The sequence below is a fragment of the Neltuma alba genome, unplaced genomic scaffold (genome assembly GCF_004799145.2).
Source record: "Neltuma alba isolate B1F8T4 unplaced genomic scaffold, ASM479914v2 tig00003653_pilon, whole genome shotgun sequence".
Taxonomy (NCBI): domain Eukaryota; kingdom Viridiplantae; phylum Streptophyta; class Magnoliopsida; order Fabales; family Fabaceae; genus Neltuma; species Neltuma alba.
Genome location: NW_021633371.1, coordinates 2133 through 25804, shown reverse-complemented (window position 1 = coordinate 25804; position 23672 = coordinate 2133). Strand labels below are relative to the sequence as shown.

General features: G+C 30.5%; 2 protein-coding genes across 4 annotated transcripts; both read left to right on the top strand.

The window, feature by feature from the left end:
- The first annotated feature begins 1440 nt into the window (after positions 1-1440).
- Positions 1441-10065, top strand: LOC114742116 (2-oxoglutarate-Fe(II) type oxidoreductase hxnY-like). The gene is made up of 11 exons (XM_028930381.1): positions 1441-1581; positions 5753-5945; positions 6126-6203; positions 6296-6347; positions 6430-6557; positions 6668-6765; positions 6888-6946; positions 7060-7116; positions 7219-7264; positions 8403-8482; positions 9790-10065. Exons 1-11 carry the CDS (start codon positions 1462-1464, stop codon positions 9854-9856), a joined length of 978 nt encoding a protein of 325 aa, XP_028786214.1. The 5' UTR covers positions 1441-1461; the 3' UTR covers positions 9857-10065.
- A 1064-nt stretch (positions 10066-11129) lies between these two features.
- LOC114742117 (2-oxoglutarate-Fe(II) type oxidoreductase hxnY) lies at positions 11130-17535 on the top strand. 3 transcript variants are annotated; one of them, XM_028930384.1, is made up of 12 exons: positions 11130-11174; positions 11282-11455; positions 12486-12678; positions 13126-13203; positions 13559-13610; positions 13967-14088; positions 14947-15044; positions 15150-15208; positions 15406-15462; positions 15619-15664; positions 16479-16558; positions 17219-17535. In XM_028930384.1, the coding sequence occupies exons 2-12, from the start codon at positions 11375-11377 to the stop codon at positions 17280-17282; spliced, it is 930 nt and encodes a 309-aa protein (XP_028786217.1). In that variant the 5' UTR covers positions 11130-11174; positions 11282-11374; the 3' UTR covers positions 17283-17535. The 3 variants fall into 3 exon arrangements, with proteins under 3 accessions (XP_028786217.1, XP_028786215.1, XP_028786216.1); XM_028930382.1 differs by having other exon boundaries at positions 11130-11194; XM_028930383.1 differs by lacking the exon at positions 11130-11174 and having other exon boundaries at positions 11218-11455.
- The last annotated feature ends 6137 nt before the right edge of the window (positions 17536-23672 follow it).

Sequence of the window (23672 nt, the reverse complement as noted above, 5' to 3'; positions counted from 1 at the left end):
TTAAAAATTTAGGATATTAGACACACACCAAAAAATATTTTATAGTTGGACACAAAATACTTGAAAAAATATACTCATTCGGTTTTAAAGATATTATATTTAGAATTGGAAGAATATTAACGCGGGATGTAAGTTAACCCAGAAGTAAATAACTTGCGCACGTCCAGTCCCTCTTCTCCTCTTGCTTCTATGGTCCTTTAGTACGTGCCGAGGCACTGGAATTTATTGCTTATTATCTCAGGCTCGGGGTAACGTTGCTTTCAAACCGGCAACAAAAATTGTACATTTGGTACGAGGGTGGAGGGAATTGGAAGGTAAGGAAGATTTTTTTTTCTTTCAAAAGATGGATTTAAAAAATAAAAAAAACAAATTATAAAATTTTAATTAAAAAAATGTCCAGTGGGTTTTTTTTTTTTAAAAGCAAACGGAAAGTTAGGCAAATATCCAGTGGTTTTCTTTTTTTAAATTGAATCGCTTCTTTATCAGTTCATTCTCAACACATCTCTAATATTCTTGGTCTCTTCCTCCAGCCTCTCTCAGGTTGACCTTTCACAGCAAGTTTTTTTTTTTTTTTGGGTGAAGACCTTTCACAGCAAGTTTGTTTTTAGAATCTTCTCTTCTTCCTCTTTTTTCTAATATTTTTTCCCCTCACAATTCGTGTCGTCTGGGCATATGATTTCTGTTTTTAAAAAGTGGTTGTTACCAATTTAGACCGGTTCAAAAAATAACCAGACTAAACTAGTGGCAAGTTCATCAGTTTCCGAATCTCCGGTTTAAATCGGTCAGTTCAGTCTATTTTGCAAACACTGCATGGATGCATGTTTTTAACATTCTAGCATTTTCTAATTCCAACCCTACAAGCAAACAAGCGAAGATTATGAAGATCTACTTTTGTTGTTTTAAAAACGCAGATATGTTCATCACCACACGTCATTTAAATGGGTAACCCCATCACACACTCAATCATTTATTTGTTGCCTTTATATTATTGCTATTATTTAAAACTAAAATGTGGTAGATCAATAGACAAATAAAATCTGAATCTGATTTCCCCTATTTTTATATTATCTCCGGTCCTTAATATAAAACCTTATTTGATTTTTATTTTTGGTCCTAAATATAAAACTCAATTCATTTTGTCTCTGCTATTTATGTATCTTTTTTCAATATAATCCTTCTAATAATGGTAGTTATAACCAATACATTTGATTAGCAAGGATGTTTTAGGAAAGACAACACATATTTGTTACAAATAACTAACTTAACTTCTTTCATTAATTTTCTCAAATTAGTCAACGAACTCTTATAATTAGGATTGGAGGTAGTATTAATGATGAAGATAATGATTGTTGTCCAATTATTAATTTAATTGAATTTTTTTGGGGTGAGGAATTGAAGATAATATATTCTGTTTTGCTCCAATTAGCGTGTATATATATAAAGGATTAGAAATGGGTGAGCATGAAAGGAATAAGCAGAAGCAAAAGAGTGGAGGAGGAGATGCCGTCGGCAACGTTGAGTCTTCCTATCGTTGATCTGTCCTCGCCCGATCGCCCTTCCACCGCCAAATTGATCCGCCAGGTTCTTCCTTAACTTTCCCCTCCTTCTTTTGGCTCCACACATATATTTCCTCAGCTACTGACATAACAGTAGGTAAAAATATTAAATTTGGTTGTAAATATAAAATTTAAATCTATTTTATTTATCTTATTTTTCCAAACTAACCTTTTTTTTTAGCTGAATTTTTCTAAACTAACCTATTAATTATACATGTCAAGAGAGTTTGTATTAAGGATAGTTTTAATTTAAATAATTTAATAAGATATTTTAGAAAAATCAACACAATTTTTTTATAAATAACTAATTTATCTATTTTTTTAATCTACTCAAATTAGTTAAGTAGATCTTATATTGAGAATAAGAAATAATATAAACTTTCTATGTGTTCTAAAGCTTTGGCTTTTGGGTGTCTAATTCCTAATTTCCCCCCAAATTATTTTATTTTATCATTAGCTTCCATACATGTGAAATGAGAGCTGCTTTGATATCTGACCTTGAGGTTTTAATTTATTTTTTAAAATTGTAAGAAATATAAAACTGCACAGTATCGTCTCCGGTCTCTGACGTAAGATTACCTTAAGGATTAGAGATAGCACAACAAAACGTCTATTATTATATGTCGAAATTAATGATCAAAAAGACGAAAAAAATTTAAATAGTTGAGGTATTATCTCCGGTTCTTAATATAAGAGTTAGTTAACTAATTTGAATAAATTAAAAAAATTAGTTAAGTTAGTTATTTGTAATGAATATATGTTTTTTCCCTAAAAAAATCATTGTTAATCAAATGTATTGACTGGAAATATAATTATTACAAGGATTATCTTAAAAAAAAGATAAATATAAGAGACAAAGTGGATTGGGATTTTATATTTATGACCAAAATAAAAGTTAAACAAACTTTTATATTCCTCTAGTCCTTAATATAGGACCTAATTATTGAGTTAATTTTGATCATAAATATAAAATCTATTTATCATATTTATCAGTTTTTTTCTAAATTATCTCTATGAATACTCTCTCAACTATAATCAAGTAGAAAAGGAAAAGAGGTTATTAAAAAAGATGATTATGGTGTTTTAGGAAAAACATACTATATTTCTTATAATTAACTAACTTATATAACTTTCTTAATATAATCAAATTAGTTAAATAGATCTTATATTAAGAACCGGAGGAGTATTAAAAATTGGAGGTAGCATTACATACAGTATTAGTCTAAAAAGCGAGGTATTTTACACAACAAAAAGGGTCTTATATTTAGAATTGGAAGAGTACATTAAAAAATACTAAAAGACAAATTAGAGTGAGTAAATTTCAAAATCCCAAATGAGACCCCTTATATTATTTTGAAGTTTTAAAATCTGGTGAAATAATAACATTATCCGTATTCTATGTGACTACTTTCATATAGTTATTAACTACTCTAGTTTAACTATTGATTACTTTTTTTTTTAAAGTTTCAGTGACTACTTTTATATAGCTATTGGCTATACAATAGGAGTAAATAACTAAACAAAAAATAGTTATTAGATCTCCAATAACTCTTAATATATTTTTTGAATTTTTGAAATAAAAGTAGTTAATAATAAAATTAGAGTAGTCAATAGCTAAACAAAAATAGTTATCAAAATTTTAAAAATGAAAGTAGTTAATTGTAATATTAGAGCAGTCAGTAGCTAAACAAGAGTAGCTATCAGAATTTTAAAAACAAATGTAGTTAATAGCTAAAGAATAGTAGTCAATATATAAGAAAGAGTAATCACTTCACTGGAGCTCTGACAACCGGAAATGGGCCAAGGGTACTGAGGTTGCAATATTTTTTTTTTAAAAAAAGCAAAGGGCATTTATGTATTTTATAAGCTTTAAAAATTTTAAAATGGTACAAGGGGTCTAAATTGATATTTTAAAAATTCATACACACTGATTTGTCCTTTAATAATTTTCAGGTGCCTATTTTTTTTTTTTTAATTTATGGGAGAGAGTTTCCTGCCAAAGTCAAACTGCTATGATAGTGACTTTGAATTTGATCCCCCTTAATTTGTTTTACCCACTTTAATTTTATTAAAAAACTTAATGATAATTGATTGAATTCTTAAATTTATATGAACAATTCTGACGTAAGCCCTTATGTATATGTTTTAAGAAAAATGCAAAGCATATAACGCAAATAAGTAATAATCTTATATAGTTAACAGTGTAATATTGTATATTATATATATATATATATATATATATATATCATACTTGTGAGTATTTTTATATGCAAAGTAAAAGCATGCGTGACTAGCGAGAATAGAAGGCTTATGTTCGCTCATTCGGTAACTAAAAATAAAGAGAAAATTTCAATTAAAGCAATATGAAATAATCAAAATCGAAATGAGGCATACCTCTACCCTCAATTTTTTAAACTACATTGTGGGGCATTTTGGTCTTGTAAAAACAGCAAGCCATTCCTAATTAAGCTTTTAAATCTGATTAGAAATTAGTTAGACCGGTAGGCCTGGATTTAAATTTTGATATTTCAGTTGAATTTAATTAATTTTTTTAATTAAAATGTCTTGCATTTGAAATAAATATATAGAAATTGATTAACTAACCTTTACATTTAGAATTTGAGTAGGCACATGGCTACTTTGATCCACATCATTGAGAAAAAAAAATGAGAGAAGGTACTTTCTCCTCTTAGTTTTATCTCATCTTTATTTTTCATCCAAACAAAACATAAATTATAAAAAATAAAAAAAAATAATTATTAAAAAATCTCATATTAAAGTTGCCCTATTGAAAATGACAAGAAGATTTATGTTTCAAAGTTTATTACAATTTTTTAATATTTATATTATTTAATTTTTTTGGAATCTTACAGTGATTTTTCTAAAGAATAACTCTTGCTTTTCGAAATATGAAAAGTTTCACTGTGTTTTTTTCCCTCTTTTATTTTATATTTCTCTTTATTTCAGCTTGTCAAAAGTACTTTAGGGGTTTTGAAGTTTGAATTAAGCGAGAATTATAAAGAAATCCTTAAAAATAATAATATTAAAAAATTCTAATAATAATTCAAGCAGCTTATAATAATAAATGTTAGAGTAGATAATAATAACTTTTAAGACTTAATTTATAATTATTTTTTAAAAATCTCATTATAATTCTCCCTTGAACTAAAGACTAATCCTTTTAAATTTGCCGAACCAAACGTCGCCGTTGCTAATGACCTTTGTCCCAGTTTTGTGAGTCACAACTCACAAGAAATCGATGACGGATGTTTCCGGTTTTTCCCTCCAATACCAAGGCGCCACGTGGTAGGGGTGATATTGCCGTTGGAAGAGCAGCGAAGCAGCTCATTCGGCATTGGTCTACCTGCATCCGACCATCTTTTAAATGTTAAATAATAATCATTCATGATAAAGTAAAACGCAATAATAGAAATGACAAAACCCTGAATGATTCAAATTTGATATCACCTCCTGTTATATTTTAATATAAGAACTAGTTTCATATTCACTTTAGTTCTAATTATAAAAATTTAATATATTTTGTATCTCATATTTATCTTTTTTTTTTAAAGTAGTCCTTGTAATGGTTGTATATGTTAAAGATTTTATCAACTGGTAATTATAGCTAATACACATAATTAGTAAGGGTATTTAGAAAAGATAACATCTATTTATTACAAATAACTAATTTAACAAACTTTTTTAATCTATTCAAATTAATCAATTAGCTATTATATTAAGGATAAAAGGCAATATGAAATATCTAGATTTGTTGCGGCTATTTGTTCAGCATGTGAAAACTTATTTTGAGGATAATACTAATATTAGTCCTTGTAGTTTGATCGAATTCTGGGTCTGATTTTTGTAGTTTAAAATTGTTAGTTTTAGTCCCTATAATTTCACACTTCTTTTTGGTCGAAGTTTAACCACTGATCCCAATACTCCTAACAACTTTTAGTTTTGGTCTCTATACGTTAAACTCAAACCAATGCAAATCCCTATAAAAAGTATAGGAGCAAAGGGCAATGGTTTGAAAATACCGAGACGATAACTAAAATTGGGCCGAACTGTAAGCACGAATAATGATATTAATCCAATTATTGTGTCAAGAAGACCTAACAAGTTAAATGTCAAAAAGATCGCCAAAAAAAGAAAAAGGTCAGAGTTAAACTCAACTGTTGGAAGTGCGTTTGCAGGCATGCAGTGAGCACGGGTTCTTCTACATAGTGAACCATGGGGTGGAGAAAGAGGTGCTTCTGAGTGTGTTTGAGGAGAGCAAGAACTTCTTCTCACTCCCAATGCAGGAGAAAATGAAATACCCTCGCAAGGAACATAGAGGTTACAATCCCCTCCATGCTGAGAAACTTGATCCAACTTCTCCCTACAAAGGTAACTTTTTTATTTTCTATTTTGCTTTTCCCATTCTCATTTTGGCGTGAGCAAGCAAGTTACTGAAAAAGTCAATTTGCTTTTAGCAAAATGTGCTCCTTCACAAAATGGAAAACCAAACACAAACGACTTGTGGGTTTCTTGTCGTCCGTTTATTTACAACTGTGTCATGATGATCAGGTGATTCAAAAGAGAGCTTCTACATCGGTCCTTTAGGAGATCATGCAACTGAGAATCTGAATCAATGGCCTTCCAATGGTAGGCTTATGTATACACATACAATAACACAGTCTTTGATCTTCCATGAGCTTTATCTGATGTGCGTTTCTTCGCATTGACCCTCCCTCCAGAGCTACTTACAAAGTGGAGACCCACAATGGAATCACTTTATTGGAAAGTCTTGTAAGTTTTCTTATTCCCCTCAGCACAACAACGTTCATATATAAGTCAAGTGATTTGTTTTCTGCATGCCATATATATATAGTGCGGCTGCAAAAGAGACAGTGTCTTTACTGGCCATGTCTTTGAACCTGGAAGATGATTTCTTCGAGAAGACTGGGGCTTTAAACTCTAACAGCCCAGAAGCTTTTCTTCGCCTTCTGCGCTATCCAGGTTTCTTCTGTGTTTCTTTTCTTTTTATTTCAGTGTCCCTCTATTCATTCCTTTCTTCTTGGAGACTAATTCTGTTTGTGTCACTGCTATGAACTGTGTGTGTTTGTCAGGTGAAGTGGTAGCTGATGAAGAGACATATGGAGCCTATGCCCATTCAGATTATGGCATGATAGCTCTCCTCATGACTGATGGAGTCCCAGGGCTTCAGGTCCCTTCTTCCTCAATTATATAATATTAATCTAAAGTTATTTTCACATTAATGGGTTAATAATGATCCTTATTCTAAGGTTTAATTAATCAAAATAACAAAATTTCAAAAGCTTACTGCAGATTTGCAAAGAGAGGTCGCAGCAACCTCAGGTGTGGGAGGATGTGCCTCACATAGAGGGGTGAGTATCTCAAGTAGGAAATTAATAGGATTTGGGTTCTGTGATCATAAGCAAGAACTCATGCAGTTTAAGTCTTAAATTTTGATTATACATATTAAACTTGTGATTTGCAGGGCCATTATTGTGAACATTGGAGATATGACAGAGAGGTGGACTAACTGTGTGTACAGGTACTTAATTCATTTAGCAACAAATTAAAAGTGTTTAATTTGCATAGTAGAAATATAGAAGCCATTCTGAGGAAGGGGCTTTCATGATTATTGTTGTTGCAGGTCAACACTGCACAGGGTTATGCCTACAGGAAAAGAACGCTATTCTGTAATTCCCTTCCAACTTACTTCTTCCTCACTTGCTTTATTTTCTTATCATAATATGGTTGGCATTTCATGGTACCAACTCTGCTGGTAAATTTGTATAAAAATAACAAAAAACTCTGCTAGTAAATGATGGGTTATGAAAGACTTTAGTTTAAGAGTAGCCCAATTTATATATATACACCACCTGCGATACTAGTAGAATAATTTGAATATATTAAGGTATCGTTTGGATGTTTGCTCAAACCATGGTTTGGGGGCCCAAACCATGGTTTGGGTAAAAAACTGCCCAAACAGTCATCCCAAAAACCAAACCATGGTTTTGACTCCAAAACCATGGTTTTGGAAAAAGCAAAAATTTTTTGCTTTTGGAAAAAAAAAGGAGAGTGTGAGAGTCTATAGGATATGTATCTTGTTATTTTTTTTATAAACATATTTTTTTATAAACATATTTAATCTTATATTTTATAAATATATATACATATTAATTATTTATTAATTATATTATCTTATGTATTATTAATTATGTTGGTAAAAAATATATTATTAACAATTTTATTCCTTCAAATTAAAATATATCATAAAATCTATTTTTCTGTAATTATCATATTAACTTATGTCTTTTTTTTTAGTAATTTGTGTATATAAAAAGTGTTTCTGATAACAACTATCCAAACACTCTCACTTCTCAAAATCACTCCAGAATCTATTCTTCACAGAATCTATTCTCCAAAATCACTTTTCCAAACCACGGTTTGATTTCATCCAAACACACCCTAAGAATACTTGTTAAGTTAGTTATTTATAATAAATAAGTGTTATTTTCTCTAGAATACCTTTGCTAATCATATGTATGAACTAAAACTACCATTTAATAAAACCTTTAATATGTGTATCTACTAAAAAATATATATATATAAGAGATAAGGTAGATTGGATCTTATATTAAGGTCAAATTGAACATAATAGCAAACTAGCTCTTATATTAATGATTGGAGATATAGTAGTCTATTAGGACCAAGTCTCTCTGTAACTTTCTTGTCTGACAAGCATACGCTTAGTGATATGGTAGTTCTCCTAGAAGGGGAAAGTCGCGGATTTGTTCCCCCAATCATTTTATATATATTGCAATTATTATACAGGTGGTTTTCTTTTTGGACCCAAAACCAGACACTGTTGTGGAATGCCTTGAAAGTTGCTGCAGTGAATCATCTCCGCCCAGGTATACTAAATTTATTTGTTTTATGTAATACTACTCAAATTCAAATGTTAGAAAACATTTTTCGGACTAATTGCTTGTTCTTCGAGAAATAATTTGTAAGCTTGTGTTATTTTCACTAATTAAGCTCAGTTATACATATCTCCTTCCACTTAAGGCCATGTGCATGCGCAATTAATTAAGTATTCCCTCATGACTTATGTTGGCGAGAAAAAAAAAATTAAGTATACCCTTATATTTAAAAGTTTTACTTAGTAGCCCTTGGCTCGCAATTAACATCTTTAATTCATTAGTGAACCCGTTAAATTTGGACAAGTGGAGGATCTAAGGCCCTATACACACACACACACACTACATCCAATCCTTAATATAAAAGTTAGTTGATTAATTTGAGTAGATCAAGAAAGTTTATTAAGTTAGTTATTTATAATAAATATGAGTTGAATTCCTTAAAATACTCTTACTAATCATGTGTATTAGTTAAAACTACCATTTGGTGGAATCTTTAACATGTGCAGCGACTATAAGGACTATTTTGAAAAAATAGATAAATATGAGAGACAAAGTAGATTGGAGTCTTATATTTAAAACGAAATTAAATTCAATTTAACTGTTACATTAAAAATTAGAAGTAGTATATATTAAGGAATGCAAATTATTAAAATTTAGGTGTAAGTGGTTCAAAATTTGAAGGGTGCGGATGCAATTAAAATTTAAGGGTAAGTGGTTCATAATTATGAAAAGTTACATATAAGACTTCTTCTTTCTAACTCTTAAACAAGTACTCAAGAGGGCTTATTAGCTGATTCATGATTTATGTTTTGTTTTTTTTTTGTTTCGTTTTAAAAAAAAGGGCTTATTTACAAATAAATTTCTTGAATTTGCAAAAGTACACTCATTTTCTTAAGACCTAGACGTAATCCTTCATAGATATGTAAAAAGATTCCATTTTCCTATGGATCTAGGTGCAAATTTGCAAAAATCATATTGCTACCATCAACAAGTTTCTTGTTAAAATAGTGATGTTGATCATTAATATTTTTAACAGTAGGAAATACTATTATTACGATTTTAAATTTTGGGGGGCAAATTAGTTCTAAAAAAATTTCAAATGTCTAACGCTTCTGAGTAAAAATTTTCAGGACAAATTTATACCATAATTCTTTTCCTCTTTTAAATTTCTTTAGTTGTAAATTAGACAATATTTCAGCATAAATTCATGAGGATCAATTGACTAATAATTTTGATTTTTTTTTCTTTGATAAATTTTATCGCAACATATGCTCATATAATATTTATGGGTAATGCAGATTCCCACCAATCCGCAGTGCAGACTACTTTAAGGAGCGCTTCAAGCTTACATATGGATCATCCTAGAAATAACATTTCATTCATATTTTTATTATGATGCTTTAAATAAAATGTTGTGATCCAACGCTACCAGCTTCGCAAGAAGATGATCATTCTAATGCTTTCCATTCTAAGTGTAATGGTTTTTATTATTAATGATTAAAGACCTGTGTTTGGATGGTGAAAAATTAAGAAGGAAAGAACACTATGAGAAAAAACTTTTAATAGTTTTGAAAGTTGTCTTTTCTAATTTGTACCACCACCAGTTCTTAAATACAAGATCTTAATCAACTTTGTTTCTCATATTTATCCATTTGTTTCAAGATAGTCCTTCTAATAATGATAGTTGTAGTCAATACACTTGATCAACAAGGATATTTTAGAAAAGACAACACCAATTTATTACAAATAACTAACTTAATTAGTTTCCTTAATCTACTCAAATTAGTCGACTACTTCTTATATTAGGGATTGGGGGTAGTATTAGCTAAGTGATTTTACAAAATTTGATATAAAAATGTGAAAAGAATTTTATCTCTATTTACATAAAAATATTTTTTCAAATTATTTATATAGGATGCCAAACACCCCCCAGAAAGTATGATATGGTTTCAGATGAGAATCACCCCTGAAATCTATTATTCTTCATATAAAGCTAATTTTTTTTTTTTGCTAAAATATAGGTATCCTTCTATTGGAGGCAATCCTATTAGAGGTACTGTCGGGTACTAGATGTGTGCACCTCTCCTAACAGAGATTCAAACCTTAATTCATCATGTTATGAGAAATTAGCTTCTTCTACCATACCTAAGTCCTGTCGGCATATAAAGGTAAATTTTGTTGAAGTATAGATTGAGATTCAAAATTTAATTCAGCCCAGTTTTTTTTACTAGACCCACCTCTTCAAACATGGTTCATCTTAGCATTATGACGTTAATTCCTAGCCCAACCTTCCATGGGGCTCAAACCGTGGGTGGTTCGCGGTTGTATCTCCAAAACCCTTAAGGAAAAAAGAAAAAGAAACAAAAGTGATGGCAATTAGACCAGAAAATGCTTAAAATTTGAAATGACGGGTGGATAAAAAATTGATAATTAAAACTTAGCAACCTCGTACTCAAACCAGTTTGTCAAAAATCATAAATGACGACAAGATATGAATTAAGAACTTCAACAAAATTGTTGGGGCAAAACCTTCAACAAAAACTTTCCCTCCATGATTCATGAGTAAATATTGATTTGTATATCTTGCATTATATTATCGTTTGAGATCTTGAATTTTGTTTAACTTCCTGTTGATTCCAGAATAATGGATTCAAAATAAGATGAGACCACGTCAAATTGAAACGTAAGGTGTTTGAAGGTGAGGTTGAACCGCTGAACTAGTTTTTTTTTTTTTTTTTTTTGGGTGGTCTTTTTAGCCTTTTTCAGATTGCAATTTGCTCGATTTCGCAGCACATGTGAAGTAGGTTGGACTTGGAACGATTTTGGAATTGGCTAGCTCAACACTCAACAGACTGAGGAAGCAGAAGCAGCGGAGGGAAGAAGATGCCGCCGGCAACCTTGAAGCTCCCTATTATAGATCTCTCCTCACCTGATCGTTTCTCCACCGCCAAATTAATCCGCCAGGTCCTTCGTCCTTATCTTTTATTTGCTCTCTTTTTTATTCATCCGCTTCTCTGCTTTTCCCCTTCGAGACCTTGTGTCTGCTTTGCGTTGTACTGAAAAATGAGTCCACTCTTTATTGTTCATAAAGATTGTGTGGCTTGCTATGAATTTTTATATTGATATGTTGATACATGTGTGGTTTTGTTGCTGGAGTTTGTCGGTCATGGTGCCTTTAGTGCATCAAAGAGATTTTAAGGACCACTGGCTACTCCAAAGTCTGCCTAGATTCAATTTAGTCTCTGACATTGTATATTTAACTATTTGGTCTCGACTTTAAAATTACTCGATTGCATTATTTTAAGGTACAACTGGTTAGTAAGCTCGTACATTTGGCTTATTTGGATTTTGATAAGCAGTGAGGTAAAATATTTTAGTATTAATCATGCAGGTTTTGAATTTAGAAATCAAATTGTTGAGAATTGCGATGTGTAGGCTTGTAGGACGAAAAATTACATTTCCTCTTTCTAAGTTTATATTGTGTCCAATTAAATGTCGCAAAAGAAATCGACTTTAAAGCTTGTCAACTTACTACCGCAGTGGACTTAACGTTGTTTAGCATTAACTCTGAATTAAATCTAAGCTATTGTGTGGTTCTATTGTAGAGAATTAGTAAAGTCGATAACTGTTAAGTTCTTCTTACGATTGCCTTATGCCTATTTTCAATTTAAAATGGCATCATTACTTGGCCATCAAACTTCGATGACTTAATCTTTCTTTGACAGATTTTTCATGTTTCAATGGCATGGTCAGTAGAATAATCTTTGGTTACTATGCTAAGTTGCGATGCACTAAAATCCCGGCATTTTCTTTTTTTAGAGCTCTCTAGTTCTCTAATTTTAAAAACCAAGAACCTTACGAAAACAATAAATGTTCTATACTTCGCTACATGTTTGTGGACTAAATGAATTCAGCTGCACATGGTCATTAGACTATTTTTAAAATTTACACCAACGGAAGCATACTCATAGTAGTTGTTGGAACTGTGTTACAGGCATGCACTGAGTACGGGTTTTTCTACCTAGTGAACCACGGGGTGGAGAAAGAGTTGCTTCAGAAAGTGTTTGAGCAGAGTAGAAAGTTCTTCTTACTTCCAGTGGAAGAGAAAATGAAATATCCCCGCAAGGAACACAGAGGTTATACACCTCTATATGCTGAGAAACTGGATGCAACTTCAGGCTCCAAAGGTAACTTCTGATTTTGATTAGTCTCAAGCAGTTTTTTAGGTTTATGGTTTAATCTTAAGCCACTGTGGGGATAGTCCTACAAGTCCATTTAGGGAACTAAGGTTTTAGTATATGACTATAGGTGGAATCATTTTTCCCAGGCGGACCTTTTTTATTAGACTTAAATATGAGCCTCTGGTTGGCCTCAACTTCTTTTTTTTTTTTTTAGCTCTTAATGTAAAACGCCAGTGCAAGTCTCGTGTGTTGCATGGAGTTGGAGAAATGAGTTATATTGTTCATGACTCGTGAATAGTATGGCTTGTTAGTTTTACATTATACATAGATATGTAAATTGGTTGAGGCGACTGATATAGGGTCAGTGTTGAAAGCTGTCTAAGTCTTTTCAAATTCTTCTTTTCATGGGAAAAGATGCATAATGTTGATCATTATCAACTATGCGATGATCAGGTGATTCAAAAGAGAGCTTCTACATTGGTCCTTTAGCAGATCATGCAAGTATTAACCTGAATCAATGGCCTTCAGAAGGTATGCCTATACTATTTCATACTATTCCCGATCCTTAATATAAAAGCTAGTTGACATTAAATCTGGTCCTAAATATAAGACCCTAATCTATTTTATCTCTTATATTTATCCATTTTTTCCAAGATAGTCCTTGTAGTAGTTACACATGTTAAATGTTTCATTTTTTACAAATAAATAATTTAACTAATTTCCTTAATCTATTTATATTAGTCAACTAGCTCTTATACTAAGGACTAGAGGTAGTATTTGTTTTGTAAAGTATTTAAAATCTGTTAGTGTTTACTCAATAATGGTCAGACATTTTGATTCGTGCATGAACTTTATTTGACGTATGTATCTGGCAAGGAACCTCCAGAAGTACTTGAAAATTGGAGACCTACAATGGAATCCCTATACTGGAAACTTCTGTAAGTTCCTTAGTATATCTTTCTGTGCTATCAATTATGTAGGATGATTGCTTACTACAAAACTTCACCCAGCAGTAATAAAAAGGCCAACATTGTTCTTTTTCTTTGAATATGTACTTCTGTTCTTCGCTCTGTGACCAGGAAATTCAATTTCTCTTTAAATCTCACTCTTTCTTATACAGTACGGTTTGGCTGGGTATTTATTGGGAACTTACACTTTGATATTTTGTTTTATGCGTGTGATAATTATATATCCTTGGGGAGAGGGTGGCTGAGCATTCGGATACATGATTCTTTTATTCTTTCTCTTTCTAATGTGAAGTTCAAAATTTAAATATGCTTGTTTTCTTTCAAAGTGTGGCTGGAAGAGAGTTGTTATCTTTAATGGCCCAGTCCTTGAATCTGGATGAAGATTTCTTCGAGAAAATTGGGGCCCTAAGCAAACCAGCAGCTTTTCTTCGCCTTTTGCATTATCCAGGTTTAGTAGCACTAATTGACTCCTTTCAATCTTCTTAATTAGCATATTGCAGCCCCCATTTTTGTATGTGCTTCAAATATTATATGTCATTCTGTTTTATTTATTCCTTTCTGGAGAACCCCTGTAATATGACAGTCAACTTATCTTCTTTGGTTACAGTAGTTGATTTGAATGCTGTGAAGTATGAACTATACAGCAAATGAGTGTGCTCTGTAGCTTAAATGCCTATTTGAAACTTCTTGTGCATAGTGGATTAAGTTCTGGTATATTTGTATCGTGTTGGATTATTTTATTCATACGGACACTTTGCAAACTAGCTACGTGAGTGGGTATAAAAACTGCAACTTTTGTAGGAATGTGATGATAACTTGGTAATATAGTGTTAGAGGTAGACGGAGAGAGAAGAGGGAAAATAGAGTAAACAGTAAAAATGTATTCACTAGACACCCATTACAAACCTAGACTCCTATTTATAGACTTAATATGACCCCAAATTACCCAAACTACCCCTTTTATCCCTAATTCCCATGTATCATATAGGATACTAAGTCCCATATTAAGGAGGATGGGATGTTCGATGAAAATTTAAGTGGATTGGTTCTTCCATTTCAACAGCTAGCTTTTAGGGTAGGGGTCTTCATCCTACTTAGGTACCTGTCAGGATCAAACTTGATGTTTAAAATACCTACCAAAAGACGGAGTTAGTGTTTAATAGCCTAGTGTTTGATATGCTATTAACAAATTCTGTCTGTTTCATCAATTATCTGTTGGAGGGCCAAGGGCCAAGTGTTTTCTTAATGTGACCATCCAAGAACAAAACCTTTTTCCTGTTGATGATTTGCCTGCCAACTCTGTTAGGTGAGGTGGTGCCCGATGAAGAGATATGTGGTGCCTCAGCTCACTCAGATTACGGTATGATAACTCTGTTGGTGACAGATGGTGTGCAAGGACTTCAGGTTCCCATCTTCCTTTGATAATTCTTTGTCACACTAGTCTTTACTTGCTTCCCGAGTTTACAGTCTTGTATTAAAGGCTTTTAATCGAAGATTTCGTTCTTAAAGATTTGCAAGGAAAAGTTCAAGCAACCACAATTCTGGGAGGATGTGCCTCACATCGAGGGGTGAGTCCATGACCAGGAAACTTTTATGCAGGAAATATCACTAGTTTTGAGATTTTAAAGCTGACTAGAGCCACTTTACATTCAAATAAATGAAACTAACTATTATCTGGATTGTCATTTATTTATAAAAGCATGAAAATGGTTATATTATCTGCATTGCCCTCCCAGTGTTAGGTGTTTTCAGTTTCTATCTTCAGGGCCTTTATTGTGAACATTGGGGACATGATGGAGAGGTGGACTAATTGTTTGTACCGGTAATCCTTCATTATATCAACTTAGAAAGCCTTTTCTTTTGTCTCTTTTACCATAAGTTAGTAAACTTCTTTGTTGCTAGCACCTGTTTACTTACTACTCAATGTCTCAGTGCAAATATAAGCCATTCTCAACTTATGTCAATATTATTCTTGTAGGTCAACATTGCATAGGGTTATGCCAGCTGGAAAGGAGCGCTATTCCGTAATCACTATACTACTTCCTTAATGGCTTTATTTTTTCACTGTTGTTGCATTATCTTTTTGGAAGATGACTCATGAGTGTCTTTTAATTTGTTCCAAGGGTAGAAAAATCAATAAAGTGAGAGAAAATGCGAATATTCTCATTCAACTTTAGGCAGTGCGAAGCCATGAGATGCTACCTCAGACTTCTTTGTCATTTGTCATTTGGCGTATTTCCAGTTTTTGGTCTATGTTGTTAACTCGGCAATTAAGAAAACATTCTTAAATGTTCTAATAAACTTTTTTGGTTGAGCGGGTTATTCTGATGCAGACACTTGCAAATGAGGGAGCATCCCTTCATAAAGTTGTTAGGGCAGAAAACTTTCTTGTAGAGATCTTAGATGACAATGGTTCATTCTGGGACCTGTCATAGTGAAAAACTGGGTAACGTATAAAGTTTCTGCTTTTTATTTTTTGGCTGAAAAAGGTACCACTCTGTTATGACATTGACGTACCTTTCCCCGTATGAAAGATTTTTAATCTCGAATGATTTTGCGTGGTAACTATTGAACGAGTCCGGTCAAAAAGGTTAAAATATTAAATATGTTTTATCCACCAATCTCTGTAATCATTACTCATAATACCAAGGATTGTTTTACCTTTTTTGGAGGGCTTTAGGTTACAGTTTGTCCTCTAAAGTGGAAGAAGGAATACCTTTTTTGGAGGGCAAAGTGGATTTTTTTTTTTTTTGGGGTCCAGATGCTATGTTGATGAGGTTCTCCTAATTAGCTTGATGTGGTGTGATTAGTTTCTTGAGAAACCTGGTGTGAATTCAGGTGGCTTTCTTTCTAGACCCAAATCCAGACTGCGTGGTGGAATGCCTTGAAAGCTGCTGCAGTGAATCATCGCCCCCCAGGTTAGAATAAGTATATTGTTTTCATTTTTTTTAAAACCAACATTTAAAAGGGACTTTTTCTACCAACTATAGTTGGGTTAAATGAAAGAAACTTGATTCCTTTTGAATAAGGCCAAGAGTTTGGATCGAACCCTGTAAAACTTTTTTTTGGGGGGGGGGGGGGTCATATTGAGTTCCTAAACTGAACAGTGTGATTCCCAAATCTAATTAGATAATACCCGATTCTAATAGTTATACTTACTCCAGTCCTAAATATAAGAACTAGCTGACTAATTTAAAAAGATCAAGAAAATAAGTTAAGTTAGTTATTTGTAATAAATATGTGTTATCTTTCCTAAAATATCCTTGCTAATCAAGTGTATTGGTTATAACTACCATTATAAGAAGGACTGCCCTAAAGAAAAAAAAAACACAAATATGAAAGACAAAGTAGATTGGGGTTTTATATTTAGAACCAAAATAAAAATCAAACGAGATCTTATATTAAGAACTGGAAATAGTATATAAAGAAAGGGATAGTTTTCATGAACAAATCAGATTAGGCATGTTCTTGTGCTTTTCGTTGTTTTTGGATTTGTGTTACTATATGCTTTTGAAATGTTAGTTTAGAGGATAGAAACCACAAAGCTAATCAATCTTTGCTAATGCTGTTGAACGCAGATTTCCTCCAATCCGCAGTGGGGACTACTTGCAGGAGCGCTTCAGGCTCACCTATGGATCATAGCTTTCTAAAATTCTAAGAGCTGGGCAGCTGCAAATTACGAAAATGCGAAGTCAAGGTCACATGGAGACTTGACGTTATTGTGTATACATGGAAACATCAATATTTCCCTATTATTTTTTTGGCTATGTATAAGTAATTCTATTTGAGGTATTGTCGGATTCTAAATGTAAGCACCTCTTTAGTGGGAATTTGAACATTAACTTGTTATGTTGTGAGAGATTAATCATATCTATTAAACTTAGCCCTGTTAGTATTTTCCTGTTATTTTAGCTATACAAAATTCATATCATCAAAGCAACCGAAACTCAACAAAAAAACAGTTTTTTTTTTCCTTCCAGCATACCCCAAACACTAATAAACAAAAGTAACAGCAAAACGAGACATCAAACTTCCTAAAACATAAAGACTAAAGAAAAACTAAAGATAACACCCAGCAAATTAAAATTGCATGTCATGTCACACCAAGCCAAAAATGAATGTCATGATCAGCCTGAATCCCATGCCCGCCAAAATAAATGTTCTTCTCCTAGCTTTAACTTACCCTATCTTGTTCAGATCAAAAAAAAAACTTACCCTATCTTTTTAAAACTGCCCATCATCTCAATCGTTATCTCCATCACGATTATTCAATAATATCCGTACTAAAGGAATTATTGATAAAATTACAAAAAATTATTCATAAGTTTCAAGTAAGAAAATTAAATATAAACAGGTCTTCTGAATTTCATTTAATCCCAAAAATTTAACATTTACAAATCAGATTTTCATATTTACAAGTTCAATTGTATCATTTACAAGGCAAGCCTATAAATATTACTATCTCTGGTCCTTAATATAAGATCTTATTTAATTTTTATTTTGATCTTAAATATAAGATCCCAATCCACTTTGTCTCTCATATTTATTCATTTTTTCTCAAAATAATCCTTCTAACAATAGTAGTTATAGCCAATACATTTAATTAGCAAGGATATTTTAGGAAAGAAACATATTTATTACAAATAACTAACTTAACTTCTTTCCTTAGTCTCCTCAAATTAGTTAACTAGCTCTTATAATTAGGACCGGAGGTAGTATACCCTTAAGGACTTATTAGTAACAACTAATAAATGAAATTTAAGGAACCCGATGTTTGTATTTAATTTTCTTATATATTTACGGGGAAATAGGAAAAAATTCATGAATACATATAAATTATATGCAATGCAACTCACCTATTGGGAAAACACAAGGCTCACATCTAGTCCATGAATAGGATATAAAAGGAATTCAACCTGATATTATAATTTGGCGAGGGCGAGCATTGAATTTGTGGAAAGCTTTATGGATTAATCCAAAGTGGGGATTTTTGGGATAAAGGAGAATGAGAATAAATAAGCAATGTGATGGATGATGATAAAAGATGAAGAGGCCAATAGGATAGAACGTGGTGTATATATGACCCTTTTGTGCCTTTCTCTACAACCAAACAATATGGCCATCCATTATATATATATATATATATATATATATATATATATATATATATAATACATATATGATCTTATTCGTTAAGAATAATAGAATATGACCAATCCTCCTCTTTCAAGTTCTTCCACGTCCACCGTCCCCTGCCAAGACTATTCCCATTTCAACTAGAATCTTTCGCATCAAAATGCCGAACTTTTTTTACACTTTTTTTTATTTGTATTGAATTTTAAAATAAAATTTGATACGTTTTTGTTGTTAAATGTTTTAATTAAATATAAGAAACGTCTGTGTTGCTCGTTATGTTCTAAATATAAGAATATAAGAGTTAGATAACTAATTTATAGATATTAAAAAATTAATTATAAAAAAATGTAGGTCAGTTTCTAAAATACTTATTGTAAAGAATGTATATGTCGGTTCTCTAAAATATGTTTTAATTATTTTCATTAAAAATTACTCCTTTGATAAAAAAGCCTTAACATGTACAATCAATAAAAAGAGTTTGTGAAAAAAATTTTTGAGAAATAAAATAGATTGAGATTTTCCATCTAAAATCAAAGCAAACCCTTTTACTAGCTCTTACATTTATTAAGATCCACATCTTTAGAGTACGGGATGCATCATATAAAAGATCAAAGTGTTGGATACATCTAAGAAATAAAATCATAGTGCTGGATGCTCCTTTACTCTTAAAAATAACAACTATATAATTCAATTTCAAAAAGGAGAAATCTAAAAAAAAATACCTTTAAAATTTTAAAATTTCAAATCATGAATGACTACAAAAATATATTGTCATTTACTTTTCAAATGTTGTCAATTGTTATTAAAGTGCAATAAACAAGACTGATTTGAAATTTTGAAATTTAAAGGTTTTTTTTTAGGATTTTCCCATTTAAAAAATAGTATGCTTATTCATGAAAGTTACAAAATTGACATAAACATGATGTATTTTTAATATTTTAGCTGACAAATTTATTAAAATATTGATGGATAGATAGCATATTCCTACCTCTATCACAACCTCCTTTCTTGCCCTTCAAGTTTAATCTTATCTTGTTCCGAAAATTGGGAAGGAAAAAAGGTTTGGTTCAATCGTTTTCTTCTTTTTGGTTAAAAAGTTTTTTTATTCTTTCCTTTTAATTACATTATTCCTACCCAATTTCCTTCTTTCGCAAGGAACTTGAACTAAAATATTAATAAATTTTTTGTGTAAAAAAATCGTTCGGATGTATTGAAAATAAATTAAAATTTCCTCAATCAAATAAAACAAAAGGCTAATAAAAAGATACATGTTTATGTTAACCACTTTGAATGGATTTTACACTTATTAAGATAAAAAATTTTCAAATTAATTTGTTTTATGAAGCCCAAATTCACACTTGCGACTCTAGTTAATAAAAAAACATCCTTAAAACTTTGTGAAATCAAGTCAACTGGAATTATTTGATTAAAAAAAAAGTATACGATTTTATTTTATGGGATTTCATATATTATTTTCAATGTTTTCAATGAATCACATTTTTTCTGGAAAAAAAATATTGATCTTCTAAAACATAAATCTTTGATTTAGTCAACCTCTTGGCACTTGCCCCTTTTCTTTCGCATTGACTTTGAGCTAAGAGATGAAATAAATGCATCTAAATATTGTAACAAAGAAATGTATATAAATATGAACCTTCAGATTCATTAAATAGATATTCAAACTTGCTGGTCAAAAAAAAAAAAAAAGAAATCAAACCCTACAGATAAGTATTGTCGTTTTTTTTAAATTTTTTAACTGCAGCATTTGTTTGTAATAGCATTCAAGTGATGTATAAGTTTTAGGGCCTATTGGGTTTGAGGGGAGGGTGGGAGAGAGGAGGGTGGGTTTCATCTTCACCTTGTTTGTTTGATTAAAAAAGAAAGGAGGGAGGGATATTTAATGATCCCTTATTTGGTTTAAGAAGGAGAGGGGGAAATAGTAATAATTATTACTATTTACCCTTACATATTAATATATTTTTTATGATATATTATTAAATTAATTTACATCTTATTTAAATCATATATTTAATAAAAATCAGTCTTATCATGTTAATATGTGCATTAAAAAATTGGTACAGTCTTTTTAATTCTAATAATATAATAATATATTTGAAATAATTAATTACAAATTCTATATGCTCTAAAAAAATTGAAATTTATTCTCTTTAAGCTGTGGCTTTTTTCAACTTTAAAATATATTTCATAAATAATATATTATAAAAAACAATTAATTTTATAATATTATAATTTTTTATTTAAATAATGTTTTTTATTTTTATAATAATTTATAATAATTTTTATTATAAATATTTTTTAATTATAATATTTTATTTTATTTTTACTTAGGAGAATATATTTTATTTAAAATAAATATTATAATAACATATTTTATGGGTGGTTGTGGAATATTAAAAAAATCATAAGGCATAACAGTCCAAAAATTTAGCTCTTCTCCAAAAACCCTCAATTTGAAGGGGAGCTAAAATGGGAGGAGGGAGGGGAGGAGGGAACATTTTGGCTTTCCTTCTCTCCAAAATTTTTAACCAAATGAGGGGAGGGGCTCCCCTCCCCTCCCCTCCAACCAAACACACCCTTAATAGAGGGGAACGAACTCAAATGATGTTGTGATTTTTTTTTAATGTTTAGACTTTAGAGTGATTAAGGCGCGTTTAAAATAACTTATAAATAATTTTTTAATTATAATTTATAACATATGAAATACTACCTCCGGTTTTAATATAAGACCCCATTTGAATTTTAGTTTGATCCTAATTATAAGACTCCAATCTATTTTTGTCTCTCATATTTATGCATTTTTTTCCAAGATAATCCTTCTAATAATAATAGTTCTAGCCAATACACTTAATTAGTAAGGATATTTTAGAAATGACAACACTTATTTATTACAAATAACTAACCTAACTTACTTTCTTAATCTCTTTAAATTAATTAACTGGGTCTTATAATTAGGACCGGAAGGTAGTATGTGAGTAAGTTTTATCACACCCTGTATTTAAAAAAATCCTAATCAATCTTAGTTTTGTCATTTGCCACCGTCCATCCGTACTATCCACATGGACATGGATAAAGTCATAATAGATAATGGATCTTAATCATTAGCTCACAATCTTTTTAAACCTACCCAGCACTCATAATTTGCTTATTAATTATACATTGTTCTTTCTGATTTAAAATATAAAATCTAGATAATTATTTATAAAAATTAAGAAAATTAGATTAAATTAGTTATTTATAAAAAATTTGTCCTAATTCTCTTAAAATAACTCTTTTAATTATTTATACTAGAATCTACTTTATTAATAAAAGACTCCTTTATATATGTAAAGTTTAGGAAAAATTATAAATTAGGAAATAAAATGAATTGATATACCTAGATTAAGTTCTTTGTATTCGTTTTATAAATTCTCCAATTACACATTGTCATGTATTTTGTTTTTAAAATATTAATCATCTGGTTCTTAATATAAGATTTAATTAATTAATTTGAATAGTATGTTAGTTAAATTAGTTAATATGATACTCCTTTAGTCCTATTTATAGGGCAAAAGATATTTTTGATCTTATTTATAAGGTACTGAGAGAAATTTTTTAGATGAATGTACAATTCTACCCTTCATTTATTATTGTGTTGACTTTATTTTATAGAGTTATAATGTATATTAAATAGGGATAAAATTGAAAGTTTTTGAATTTTAAATGAGAGTTAATGAAGTTTTTAAGGTTTTTATCAGTTTGTGTGAAACATGTTAGAAGTAACTTATAAATAGAACCGGATGAGTATATTTTTTCTAAAATACCCTAGGTATATTTCTTAATTCTCTCTCTTGTTGGGGAAATATCAATAGGTTCTTTAGAAAAAATAAATAAACATGTAAAATAAGTTTTTGTGTATGTGATCTATATCAATTTCTTAATTAGATCCTATATTCGGAAGAGTAGCATTTTTTTGCCACCATATTATCATTAAATTATAAATTCACATGAAAAAATAGGATATATGACCATGTATGATTAGAGAACTCGACATAAGAGATACAAATAAATTGATATAAGTATTTTTTAATTAGATATTTTATATTTAGGATCAAAACAAGTATTTTTATTAATTTTTATATTTAGGACTAGAGGAGGTATATATTTCCTTTTTCTTTAAATTGATATTTAAAAACCAATCCAGATAATACCGTAGTGCTACGAACAAAATTAGTTTGTGGAATTTTTCAAGTGGTACACTGCTAACACATGAGCTCAAATTTTCAATGGTTAATATGTGAACCAACACTTGCAAAGGAGATCGCTTGCAAGATTCTAAAGTAAGTCACTAAGTTGTACTGTTGATAGTCGACAGGACATATAATTTTTGCCGATAAGAACTTAAGAAATAGTCCACTTACCAATGATTCAGTTTATAACTTATAAGGTAATAAATTTGAATCTTGTTACTGATATAAAGATTTTATTGGTAGGCAATTTATGAGCACTTTATGAATTTAGAGACATATTCTAACTAATAAGTTTTTGGAACCCAACTCACTTAAATTTTTTCTCACCGAAAAATAATTTTTTTTTAATTCTATATGTATTGATACATATATAATATAATTTCAAAGTTTAAATGAAATAAGTAACCTATTAAGTAGGAAGCAAATTAGGTGAGTTGGTTTTTTAAGACTTACAAAGAGGTTTTATTGTTCAGCGAGTGTTTTAAAAATATTGATTGGTACTAACTAGCCACTAAAAAAAAAAAAACCCTCAAAATTGAACATATTGGTTCAAATGAGCTATTTTAAATCTCATATACTAACTGAATTTGAAACAATTTTCATTGGATAAATACTTTGAATTTTTTTATTTAGAAAAAGAAATACACAC